General features: G+C 37.4%; 1 protein-coding gene across 1 annotated transcript in view; it reads left to right on the top strand.

The window, feature by feature from the left end:
* The window catches only part of GLIS3 (GLIS family zinc finger 3), a 124,268-nt gene extending 110,855 nt beyond the window's left edge, over positions 1 to 13,413 (top strand). The window contains exons 8-9 of the mRNA XM_014964819.1: positions 7,802 to 7,984; positions 9,160 to 13,413. Coding sequence (XP_014820305.1) covers positions 7,802 to 7,984; positions 9,160 to 9,296 — 320 coding nt within the window. The 3' untranslated portion in view covers positions 9,297 to 13,413. The remainder of the gene's footprint in view (positions 1 to 7,801; positions 7,985 to 9,159) is intronic.
* Positions 13,414 to 13,783: the final 370 nt, after the last annotated feature.

Here is a 13,783-nt window from a genome sequence, read left to right as displayed (position 1 = left end):
CTCTTTGTTCAATCAAATCTAAGCTTCTGTAGCCAAGAAGAAAATTAACAGCAGCTGAAAAGAATGTTGGGCTGTTTGTTGGGGGGTTTTTTTGTTTTTCTAGCTGGTATGGAGTCTGGATGGTAATTACCTTAGCATTTCAGAAATGTGTTGACAGCACTAATGCTGTTACCTCTCAATGGTCTAAGTGTATACTTTCCCATATTTATGTCCACAAGGTACATAGCACACTGGACTTTTATAGGCCTTGGGATTCTGCTTTTTGACCAGGCTTCCTGAGATTTATCACAGTAGATATCATTGAAAACATCTTGAGAAAACCAAGGCTTCTTTTATTTTCTTCCACTGATGGAAGCAGTCTCTCTAGGCAGAGGGATGAGACAGGACACTGAGGCATCTTCCAGAGTTCATGCGTGTGAAGGGGAGAAAGGAAGGTTCCAGTCCTGGTTTTCTTCTTCTTATCGTACTAGACCACATGTGAGCAGGATCTGAGCCAGGTGCTTTTCTTCAAGGAACTGGTAATCCTATAGAGCACTGATTGGTACTAGAAGACCATGAAATTTACCAATGGATGTTATTTTTTGGCTTTTTCTATTCTCTGATCAAAGTTTCACTATTAACCTAGGGTCGACCGACCGAGTAGAGGATGAAATTTATTAATAAACTGTTCATTGTTATATGGTGTATGCAAAGATATGCCAGAGCAGGCCCAATAAATTCCTAGCATATGGGGCATGAAGGTATCAGATTAGCCTTCCTATTTCCACAGTACAATACCTTTTACTCCGTTCCCTTTTTTGCTGAATATTTGGCAAGAACTCATCTTCCAGAAAGATGGGAAGAAAAGGAAGAAAAATTGCCTTTGAGTGCATACATAGATGGCTTGATCACCCTCTTCCTCCCATGGTCATGGGAGCTTCAATAATTGTAGAAACCAGGATCACAACTAGTTGCTTCAAAGTTAATCAGTTTCCAAAGAATCCTGACTCCTAGAAGCTCACAGATCACCTCAAATTGGTTGCTGCTCCATACAGGACTTGCACTGGCTGGTGCAGCTAGCTCCATTATCTGCTCAGGCATCTTCTCTCCAGGGCAGGCCAGAGTGATACTACTGTATTCCCATCTCCCCTTCCTACAGTCCACAAAGGATTTAAAAGGACAAAAGACATGGGTCATTAAAACCATTATAAGAAGAAGGCCCAGTAGAAACCCTCATCAGAGTCAATGTCACATACAGGCTGAAGCCCCATTCCACATCCAAATTTAAGATAGAGCTTCATACTTCCGTCTGAGTGGATCAAAAAGTGGATAACCTCAAGGGCTTGGAGCTTAAACCCAGATCTTACTTAGTCCCACCTTATCGTTACTTTGTTTGCTTCCCAGTCCTCGGAAAACCTATGTTGAAAATAGACATTGCTGACAGGAATATATATGCATAGAAAGCAACTCAAACTTGTAATTATAAAGATCTCTGCACTTAAAACCAGTAGGAAGACAACGTGGACTGAAAACTCTATTTATTTTTTTTAAGTATTGAAAGATTTAATACATTTCAATACAATCACCACATTTGGGTTTTAAATGATCTTTCAAAGATTAAGTAACCTATTGTCACTATAGGAGGTGTTTTGTCAGATTGTACTCCCTCCAACTTAAGCACAGCTGTCTCACTCCTATGTGCTACACTAAAAGCTTTGTTTGTGCTGTGTGCCTCAAAGGCTTGCCTAAACTCTCCCTCTCAAAAGCAAATGTTTCAAGAGTTCATGGTCATGTTTTCCCAGCAGCAATACGAAGATTGTCATCTTTCTTGGTCACATCATTATAACGTAGAAAAACACCATAGAGTTATATCACCAGCCTGGACTATATGGTATACATAAGAAGCTCTGTTAGTTTCTGTCTCCTGTTATTCAATACTCGAGTTTTCATGATTTAAAGTGCTGTAGCTGTAGCCACTTCAGCTCAGTCCACTACCAAACAATGGTGACATTTCTGTCTCAATGTGTGGTTTTAAACTTGTCAACTCCATTTAAACTGGCTGCACTGAGGAAGAGAGTTTCATTGCCTGTAAGCTTTTTGAAGAAAACAAGTTCTAAACAGACTCCCTTACTGAAAGCTTGAGCATCTTAAAAGCTCATGGAGATCTCAGAGCACTATCCTTTAGAAAGAAATTATGTAACAGATACAAGACCGACAAGCCTCTTATATCTAATAGCTACTTGTATTGTGAAACTGCTTTTTCTTAGAAGAACATTATCTACAGTTCATATTTTGTTGAGTGATTTTCAGCATCAGATACACAGGAATGTCAAAGATGCCTTGGTTAGTATCATATAATAAATATTCCCTTTTCTTCCTCTTGTGAAATTCTCAATTTTTTTGCCGCATGGGATGTTTGGAAGCGATGATGTTAGAGGACTCGCTCAGCTACAGAAGTGAAGCTCTTTCCTTTCATTGGACTGTAGTACCTCTTATTGGATTACCATGGGTAGTAAATCTGAAACTATCCTGCACTGGAGACTGGAGTGACGACTTCCCATTCTCTCCACACCGTTGTATGCCATTGGACTATGCGTTTGTAGACAGGGTGGAAGACAGTACACATCTTAGAAATCTGCAGCAGTTAGCCCAGGACTTTTATTGTACTGATGAGTCTTTTGAGCCAAGAACAACTACAGGGATCTCAGCGGAGGTACCTGAAGACACAGGCAATTGCAGCACGCAGGCTGCTTCAAGAATAAGGTATTACTCTGAGGCGAGTCAGAAAAGATGCATGAGGTAGGAAAGAAAATAACAGCAATAGAAACTCCTCCGTCACAGCGAGCAAGCTTCTCACTTGCTTATAGCGTAGTGAAGTAAAGATCCTTTGGGCAATGACATAGCTGACACAATTTTGAATGCTTCTGATACTGTGAGCTTCTTCTTACTAAAAATCTGGCTGTCCTTTAAAGTTGTGCCTGTAACCCATGCCATTTGTGTTTGTGAGTTAATCTGGTGACCAGTGCTGGCTGAGTAATGGAAGAAGTTAAAACGTCATGCAAAATGTTTAGTAAAAAAAAAAAGTTCCCATTTATTTAAAAAAATTGTTAGCTGGTGTGAGTTAGCTATACTAGTGTATCTATACAGGCAGCTCTACCAGTAACAGTTATCTTTTAATTAAAAATAATCAGATTTAAATAAATAGAAACATTTTGGGTTTTTCACATGTGCAAGTCCACCTGGCAGTACAATACGTAACTCATATCTCTGTCTTACTCTTTCTTTTCCTTTTGTTCTTCACACTCAGATGGTACCAAATGATTACTTGATGTTCATGTAACTCACCTAGTGGACACTGTAGAAATAAAGTGCAGAGGAACACTATTTTGAAGTAGTTCAGGCCAAAGACAGCTGAAATTTTTACATACCCTAACAGTAAAGACTACTGACCCATGATGTTTATTTCTTAATGGCAGTTATAATGACTTTCTTGAGAAAATATTCTCTCTCTTTGGTGCCAGGGAGAGAGCTGAATGAGAAGGAAATATATGTCCATCAGAAACTTCCTACGTATGGAAATGACAACTGTGGCAGTCATTTGTTACACAACTGTAATGAAATCTTTGTCCACATTAGTTCAATGGGATTTGTCACAAACTGTGGACCATGATTTCAGCTATGAATTTGAGATGGGCTGTGTACCTGGGATTCTCAGATGCTCAGCATCTCTCAGGAAGAGGCTCTGTATGTGACAAAGAATGAGAGCTTCTTTCTTTCAGAAGAGATTCTTGCACTATTCAGCTGTTTAATCTTATATAAAAATGCTTAATTTTCTTTAGGAAATAATGCTATCATGCCAGAAAAATAACTGTTTCTTCTGTGTCTTGACATCATGGATCTTGCCTGTAGTGTACTGATTCAAAGAAAGACAATTGACATAACCTTGTGGGTGCGTGTGTTTTAAATAGTTTAATAAGAGAGCAACTGATGCAATCCAGAGTTACAGTCCTGAGAAGAGATATTCAATTGCCTTTTTTATTTTTCCAGTGATGCATGAAAACAAAGAAAACTGATGCTACAGATAGTTCTCTAACAGATAATCTCAAACGAGGAGCCAACTGTGGTCAGGGTCTAGGCCCTGAACTGCGTATGGTTTCACGTTATCCTACGTTGAGCAGTAGTGCATATCATCTTAGGCATGGCACCATGTGAATAAAGAAACTCTTGATACCAAATTAGGAGATTTTGTTGTATCATGTTTGGGCTCCAGTTCAAAGACCTCTACATGGGGACCTGATTCATTGTATATGTGGACAGAGACATTTAGAATAGTGCTAAATAACCGAGGTGGAAAAAACGATGTATGCTGTGGTCTGCTCTTTCCTGTTTATGGCTCTCCATTTTTATAAGATGGGTATTTATGAAACTGAATTGTGAAAAGAACATGTATCTAGTAAAGCTGAATTATGTCTTTGTGCTCATTTTAATCTTAAAAAATTATTTGGGAGTCTATCGGTTAATGAAAGTGCTTTGTGCACTTCCCTGGTTCTTTCTGCAGTGTGTTAATGTACCAATGGGTCAAAGCCTGTAAGACTTTGCTAGACAATATTCTCTTGCTTAAGGGAATGAGCAAACACAGAGGATGTGACTCACAATAGCCCAACCCCAAGGTAGGTAGTTTTTCTGCCAGACTTCAGCAAGCAATAGTCAAAGTTACTGCCAGATTTTTCTCCATCAGGAACGGAATGCTGTGAGAAGGGCACAAATAGAGAATGAGCACAGACCAATATGAAAGGACATTTCAGAGAGTGTCTTGAAGGGTCTTGCCAGCTGGCTTAGACCACTATAGATTGAAATGGTTGTTTCTGGTAACCAGTCTGACTCAACAGTAAACTTGCACAGTGTGTCCTGTTGCTGGTTGAGAGAAAAATTGATTTTAAAAGCATTTTTAAAGGAGGCAAAAACTGTCAGTAGCTATGCAGCTTCTAAGTCAAGTTTTACATGGCTATTGTTTTTTCTTTCATTTTATTTTATTTTACTACAGTTGATTCTTAAATGTCAGGACTGAACATTTACGGATTGATGGGTTGTAAATTCCTAACATGCTTTGCAGTATGACTCAGCTTTGTTGCAGTTAAACTTTAAAAGAAAAAAAAGATTGAAATCATCATCTTACAGCTAGGTATGCAAAGTGCCTGCAGCCCCTGCAAAAGACAATGAAATCTGTGAGCCTCCAGCCTCCCTAGAGTAAGGACAGAGTCTGCAAGTTGTGCCTGCTGTGGAAGAGGAACCATGATTCTATTTTTTATTTTTCTTTCTTTTATTTTTCCTCCCCCCCCGCCCCGACTTATATATCAAGTCTAAATACTCTTTTTTTCATGCAGGTTTCAGACATAACAGTGACAATTGTTTCAGTGTTCTGTCATGTAACTGTTTGACTGATCTAAACTCATTGTGTATATGTAAGTTAGGCATTTATCTCGTGTCTACACAGAAGTGTCTTGCAAGACTGCTAAATAAAAAGCAAAAACTGTTTTTCACTCATCATTGTTACGTAGACCTCCCCCCATAAGGTCTTTTCTGAGTTTCCAGGTTTGTTTCCTGTCTTTTCCTGTCCATAGTACTGGCCAATTCTGCAGCTTTTAAATATTGAGATTTCTCTTTCAATTCAAGCATATCTTATGCATGCCAACATTTGAATGTTTCCTCATGGAGACCATAGAAATGAGTCTCAAACGAAAAATAATTAGAATCATAAAACTCCTAAATCATGCATCCGTCCTCCCACTTGGCAGAAAATCAGCTATATCACATGAAGTGATACAGCATGATTTCCACTGCATCCTTCTTCCCCCATCACTATTATTTATGAAATGCATTAACAGTATGTAAACACTCAGTGCAGATTTAGGAAACAGCAGTATCATGTGCACACTTCCATAGGAAATTAAATGGAAATATACCTTGCTCCTAGGCATGATCCAGAAAAAGCTTGCCAAGTGCCTTTTGTTCATAACATGTTTCTAAGCATAGGCTACCCCGTTATTATTTCTAATTACTAGTAATGAATTAATAGGCCAAGAGTTATGGTCAGGTGTTATATAATAGCCAAGATATTTAGGCATATCCCTGTCAAATATCGATAGGCTGTGATTCTATGTTTCATGCTTCCCAGAAAAGGGTCTTCTCTGCTTCTTCTCTCCTATCCTCTGGGATATCTTCTTGATCCTTTCTGACCTGTTAAATGGCACCCAAAGGCCTTTTGTCATATGTTTCTCACCCGAACATTCCATTACTTTTAGGGATGTTTTTCAATCCCTCTTTTCCCCTTTTTCCTGATGTTGATGTTTTAAGGGTTTACGGAAGATTTTGTCGTTGTTTATTTTTATTGATCTTTCTAAAATAAAAGGAAATTCAGCTGGAAGGACTTTGTCATATGGATGTTGGTTGACTAGACTGTCCAGAGGGAACGGCCCTGTGCGTCAGCTTTTTCTAATGACAGTAGTGTCTGTGGAATAAACTTGAGACACAGGAAATTCCTTAAGATGCTTTCTGAGGTAGGGGGTCATTTTTCTGACAGTGGCTTTTTGTGACTTACCACAACATACTCTTCATCAAGAGAATAGCACACCAGCCCTTAGGCAATAAACTGTTTGCTAACAAAGTCTTCAGAGACTGTATTCACTCCTGGGCCTATTTTTGGACAGTCAAGGCCTACAATTTCTATGTAACACCTCAGAGTTAATTCACTGTCTTTTTCCTTTTTCCTTTATACATGGAAAGGGAGTGGTGTGAGCAAGGAGTCACAGCACTGACGGAGAGGAGCTTGATTCTTTCTTAAAAGAAAAATATGTATATGTTGTAATACTGAATTTATAATGGTTTCATTTCTGACATATACTCTAAAACATATTATAGAAAACAGAAATAAATGCATACCAGTCTTTTACCTATAAAAGCCATCATTCAGACTGAGAAAAGCCTCCAAAACTTAGACTTAGCAGGAATTTTTAAAGGAGGAGAAAAGACCTTGCTTCCATGAGAAAAATCTTCAGGCCAAACTACTGAAGAACATCTGTCTTTGCCTCTTAGACTGCATACACATTCCTGTTTTACCAAGAAGCATGGCTGTGATTATATTAATATATATTTTAGCATGGACTTCAATGTGAATTTACCCAGTGCTTATATGCCTCTCTCAAATATCACTTAAGGAACAAAAAGCAACTGAAAGAAGAAAAGCCTGGAGGGGATCTTTTATGTCATGTCACACAATAGTCTTGGTTCTCTTCCATGTGGACTCATTGCTACCAGTAAGCAGGCCCCATTATCACCTTGCAGCCCTTCTGAGTCTCTTATGCATGTCCCCACTATCAGTCAGCTGTCTTGGCATCGGTGACAGACCCTCAGATTTTATTCAGACCTTGCTTGGGTAATCTTCCTTTATTTTGAATTAAGCAATTTCTTAGGTTTTTCAGGCAGCAGCCCAGTGTGAAATCTGCAGAGTACCAGTTCAGCGTGCAGGACTGCAGAGTAAAGGACAAAATTTCTTGAAAAATTTCAGCTTCTACCCAATCAGTGCCTCTCACAAGTCATGCTGGAATAAGGATGTCCATGAAGCAAATTGTGTGTGGAATTAGTAGCAACTGGAGAAAGTCTTAGGGACCTTCATATCAAAGTTGCTTTATTGGTAGAAAATAATTTAAATCCTGGTGCTACTGCAGTCAAGGTTTTTATTGTTCTCCCAGCCATAGGTCCACATGATGTCTCTTGTGTCTCTTGTCCAGGTGTTTTACTGACCACTTTCTTCTCCTTGTTGTAGGATTTTATGGGCAGCTTCAGACTTTCTGCCCTCCACATTATGCTGACAGTCAGAAGAATGTACAACATGGTGTTTCTTGCAATATGGTTCCTTCTTTTGAAGACTGCCTAGTTCCCACATCAGCAGGCCAGGCAGGGCTTGGTATTTTCCATCGAACTTTTTCAGCTCATTCTGGTATAACAGGTAAATGACAGCTGGGGACTTTGTGGATGGTTGTGTACAGTTTTTGGGCTTTGACAGATCTTCTCAAGCTGTGTATGTGACCGGGACCTGTCATGACAGACTTGACTCTTCACAGAGAGGAGATGTTCTTCAGACCTTTGTGGAGGTCACCATGGGTCACAGTAACAACTGGCCTGTGTGCAGACTGCAGACTGTTGAGGACCTCTCAAGGTTCTAACCTGTGGGGTCAGATAGTCAGTAGCTTATGTATTTGCTTTGAAATATAGTCCATTGTGCCCCATGTGATAACTGCACAGCCACTCCACTCTGCTGTAAGTATTGTAGCAGGGACCTGAAATTATTCAAAACACTGATTTTGCTTTATGCATGTTTGATTTTTCTCAGTCTTTAATTTCATTTATTTTATTTATTTCATTTCCATGACAAGAACTGTCTGGGTGCACACTTTCCTGTACATGAGTGATTTAGTCTTTGCCTAGCTGAGAAGTACATAAGGGGCTTGCAGGCTGCTCTGGGCGCGTGAAAGTTACCTCTGTTTCAAGGATCAGCACAAGACAGTGGGTGTAATCCTAGGGACTAAGCACAATTGATGCCTTCCACACAGGATGATTTTACTTAACATTTATTGTGCTTTGAAATTTCGTTTACGTCTTGGTCCTTCAGTAAGGGCGTTAAAAAGCCAGTGCACCTGTAACTTCAAAGAGGCATGTCTCAGCATGTAAAGATGTAATCCAAAAGTTTTTGGGATTTTTTCTGCAAACAGCTACTATTGTTCTTACTGCTATTGCTTGTAGAAGTTAGTAATTTCTGTGCCAGTGTCTGCTTAAAGCAAATGAGCTCTACAATATTTTATTGCCTCTTATCATGTGTTGGGTATGATGAAATTTGATTAGCAAGCATGAAGTTTGTTTTTAAAATTATCACAACATTAGCACCCATTAAATGGGCAACTGCTAGTTGTGATGAAATCTGATGCACTTCAGACTTGATTCTAACAGAACTGAAATTCCTCCCTTGGTAAGCACTAAGTTACGTTATTATTAATTTCTTACATATGTTGTCTTGTTTGTTTTATTTGTGTATTTGATTTAAAGCCATTTCTAGTAATCTGTATTAGGACATTATCCATGATATAGTCATCCTAATTAATTAAGTAATTTTGTATTTTTTTCCAGTTTATGACTTTCCAGCAGGATCCACAGGTATCTTCGGTGATTCAGCTCGCAGCATGCCAGAGGATAGCAGTTTCCTACAAGTAAATGCAGTAGATCGTTGTTCTAGCCAGCTTTCTTCTGTCTACACTGAGAGCTAAAGTAATATAAATCTAGTTACAAGAACTTGATTCCATTTCATCTTGCCTTTCTGATATTTCTCTACAAAACTTTTCTCTCCATGAAACTGCCACGTATGTATGGGGATATGGGTTGATATACATACATAATGGAGAGGGAAAAAGCAATCACTGAGCATTCATCAAGCAGTCAACTGAGAAGCAGAATGTTTGGGGCAAGCAAGCTTTGCCAAAACTTTAGCAATTGTTTCGTTTCTCTTCATCTGTGGCACAGCAACTCTGCTTTTTTTGTTCTTTCTTTTTAATTTCTCAAAGGGAATTCATAGACTGAATAAGAAAACTACTTGTTGGCTGTAATCCTTTCAATCTGAATGGAAGAAGAACTGAAGAACACAGCTTTAGAAAATTCCTTTATTTTTAAAAAAAGAAAAGGAATAGAAGTAAAACCAGACCATGCTACAAACATTTCAAAGGCGCACAGCTCTTTGCACAACCTGTTTGCATATGATGCTTCCAAAGTTCAACACACACCAGCATCAAAAAGGGAGAGAAATTAGACATACATCCTGCTCCTACCCACTGGAGGCATTGGTGCGGCTTCATTTTGGAGCCAAAGATCATTGGTACTGGATTTCTTACAGGCCTTGGTTTACCTGTCTTTTCCTTCCCTCTGTATTTTAAGCCATACAATATGGCCATTGCTGTTTTTCCAATGTTCCTTCTGACCCAGTGCTTTATGCAATGAATAAGAAGGGTTGAATGCACTACATGAGAAAGTACATGGACTTTTTCTATATTTAGCACAGCTGCTAGGTAAGAATAAATATGTTTTAATTTTCTGTTGATTTTTAATTATATTTTAGAGCTTTATTGCTGTATGTGCTATGGTACTCTGTAGGAAGGTTTAGAATACCCTGTAGAAAAGATTATTTCTTAAATTCCACAGATTTCTTTAAAAGCAATCTGTACTGATTCAGTTAAATTCTTGTTGCCCTAACATTTTTCATTTCCATGCCACATGCTATGTTCCCTCTGGTTATTTAGTGAGCAAAACTGAACCGGTTTGATGGTCTTGATTTTTCTACTCAATGTCAGGCTCTGGTCCTTGAATTTAGTCCAGGATGCAAGCAAATCAGGTTACTTTTTCTGAAAGCTACAAGGGTCTGAGTTAAAGACAGTATTTTGCAGTGGGGATGTGTTGTCACTGTGATCCTATATACCTTGGGAGCAACTCTTACATTATGTAAGACTGGATTTTTAGGTTATTGATGCTTGTTCATCCGTTTTGTGGACTTCTTACTGTGTAGTGTGCATCTCAATATTCTCATGACATCTAATAAGAAGGACTTCATAAGCACAAAAATATAAAGTTCATTCTTACAGGCTAGACCACAACTATGCTTCTGAAATCACTCCTCTAGAAAGATGAATTTAAAAAATATTTATACAAACATTTCCTTATCATGAGATGCTTTTGAGAGTCATTGAGTGCAGTTTGAGACAAATTCATAGTTGTATTTGCCATTATGCTGCATAGATGAATTTATGTCCAGATGTTTATAAATACTGGCAATCTTTTGAAGTTTATATTAATGAAGTATATTTTTATATACAGGCATATGTGCTTACATATTTGATGGAGAGGTTTTCATCCAATAAATACAAAGAATATATGGATAAAGTATGCCCATAAATGATGTACAATAAGAGGTAATATGGCTTAAATACAGATAATTCTGCACTAAATTCTCCCCCCTTTTATTCTGCTTTCACATCACAAGTTTATGTGTCCCTCTGTTTCAGTTTGCAAAACTAGGTCTATATGGGTTTTATTGAGGTAAATTACACCAGGCTTCCCTACACAGCTGTGCAGACCCAGGCAGAAAGACAGCCCTTTTGCATTAGTGTATGATCTGGCCCAGTGTGTTGACAGCAACTTTCACTTTTTAATAAAGCTTTAATCTTGTGTTATCTTAAAGCCCATTCTGTGGTCACTGCACATGCATAACTGGGTTCAGCAGGAGTAATTAGACATGCTGAACTCTTCAGTTTCAAATGTGTAGGACAATGTTTTGTTCCATTGAAATCAATCAGAGCAGAATCAAGCCCAGTGTTTACCTATGTATGTATACGTATATACATAGTTTTGTGTATATAAATCCCTCAAGGTTCTTTTAATGAGTTGATTATCCAGAATTTGTCAGTTGCTGTGTATGAAACTGGAATATTGCTGCTGACTTCAGATCTGTATCACCTTGACTTTTCAATCTTTTGAGATATTTTTTGTGGTGTCTGAATGTTCAGGCTCTCCTGTTGAGAGGCGGCTTTACACATCATGAAAGATCCTGACCAAAGGGAAAGTGGGAAGACCAAATTCAAAAAGGGTATTCGTAATTTGGGGATTTATCAGTTACACTTAAAAAAGGAAATTTTTGCTAGTCATTCATTCATTTTTTCATTCATATATATGTATAACATATATATTTACAACTTTCTATGAGCCTTAATCTTGAAAAGAAGGAGCTAGAGTACAATCAAATCAAGCACATGAGAGTGGGCTACAAGTCTGTAAAAAAGTACACCTTTGTTTACTTCTGTGTCAAAGAGAAAGAGGATTCTTTATGATTATTTCATTATTCTCTTTCGAGTCAGACTGACTTTGGGGGATCAGCTTATATCACTGAGGAACACTTTATATAAAAGAACCATTTTGTCTCAAGTATTTTGGATGTTTAAATAGGGAATCATGTTCGTCACATATTACAATGAAAAATGGTGCTTGTGAAAATACATAGCGTGATTCCAGTTACTGACTTTTATACCAATACTTGTGCCTCAGTGATTTTTGTGTTGTTATTCTACTTTCTGGATTGTTAACTTTCTAAAGGGATTCATATCTAAGCAATGAAGTTATTTTACACTATGGACATTAAACAATATGCTAATATTCATTCTTTTATACAATTTTCTTGTTTTCAGACTCGAATAGTCTATTTATATCTGCATTAGAAATGGGTCTACACTGGAGTTCAAAGTAGTTTCAAAGCGCATGTGTACATGTGTGAGTGTATGCACATGCATGTGTGTATTTGGATCTGCTTTTCTGTGTATATATATGCATGTATATATACACATATACATATAGGCATTACGGTTTGCTAATACTGGATGCTGAAGTACTGCAGTGCTAAGGCCATCTGTCACATTGTATTTTGTTTTCAACTTTCTTAGAAGAGGTGTGAATGAGTATAAGAATTACATTTTAACTGTTTATTTCCTGTTTTCCCTGTGTAATTTTACAGCAGATTTTTAAACAGCACTTTTTTGTGGTTTGTGTGAAATTTTGTTGTTGTTTTTTGTTTCGGTTTGGTTTTTATATTTCCTAGGAATAGATAAAGCAAAAGAAAAAGACAACAATTTAAAATTAGCTGGGTGGGGTTTTATTTGAGAAGAAGATCTCTTTATTGTGTACAGGAAGCAGCATATTGTGTAATTTTTTTTACACAAAGCACTTTGGTGAGGAGAAAAAGTGGGAGTATGTTTTTCCTAAGCCTTACAGAGTATTCTACATATTTATACATGCTTACATATACACAATTGAATTGTTTGCCATTCTGTATATCTGGCTGATATTTGCTCTAAAGATATATCTGTTGCATACCATGAAAAATAATTTTTCAAAAGAATTAGCTACACTTCTTTCTCTACTAGTATGTATAATTTTGTGATTTGTTACAGTTATTTTTCATATAATCATAAGTTATTTTTGTCCTGTCTCATAAAATTCTTTTTTATGTAAGAGGTAAAATTGAAAGGTGTATATGCATGGTACAAAATAAAACTGGGAAATTATAACTAAATGACATGACCAGTAGAATGTCTTATTGTGAGATGCCTTTAAAGAAGACTACTGCAGCCATTGTCCTTCAACATAAAACTACTAGTATTGGTATGGATTAGTATAATTAGAAACAGAAATAGAAAAAAAAAATCTCAAAGATTTCTTCTAAAAAACACTTGGGTCAGAGTCTGGATTTAATTATTGTTATAGTGAGGCTAGAGATTTGTAAAGATAAATGAATGCCTCAGTGTGTGTTTACACCCTGGGTGGAGACACAAATAAAAGAACATTTCATTACATTTTTGTGCTGTGATAATTTTTATTGGTTTCTTTGTTCCTGTGGTTCTACAGTGCAACACATAAAGGGATTTTGCTTGTCTGTCTGGTTATCATTTCTAACTCAAGCATTTAAGAAGTTATTTCAGAGCATTTAATGTGAGGGAAAGAACACTATTTTTGGTGTGCATTAGGCAAAATGCTAACAAAGATAGAGACAGAAATTGGTGCATGCTAATGTTCCTATTGTCCAAAACACATCCTAAGAAACTAGCATGCTTAGGAAATAAGAGATTGCCATTTACCACACCCATAAATTAGACTAGAAAGCTAAAGACAAAATACAAACTAATAAATTAATTAAGGGGAAAAAAATCCTGTTACGTGTTTG

This window comes from Calidris pugnax, unplaced genomic scaffold, assembly GCF_001431845.1.
Source record: "Calidris pugnax isolate Ruff unplaced genomic scaffold, ASM143184v1 scaffold273, whole genome shotgun sequence".
Lineage (NCBI taxonomy): Eukaryota > Metazoa > Chordata > Aves > Charadriiformes > Scolopacidae > Calidris > Calidris pugnax.
Note: the sequence above shows the minus strand (reverse complement) of the source record. Positions and strands in the feature narration are given on the sequence as shown.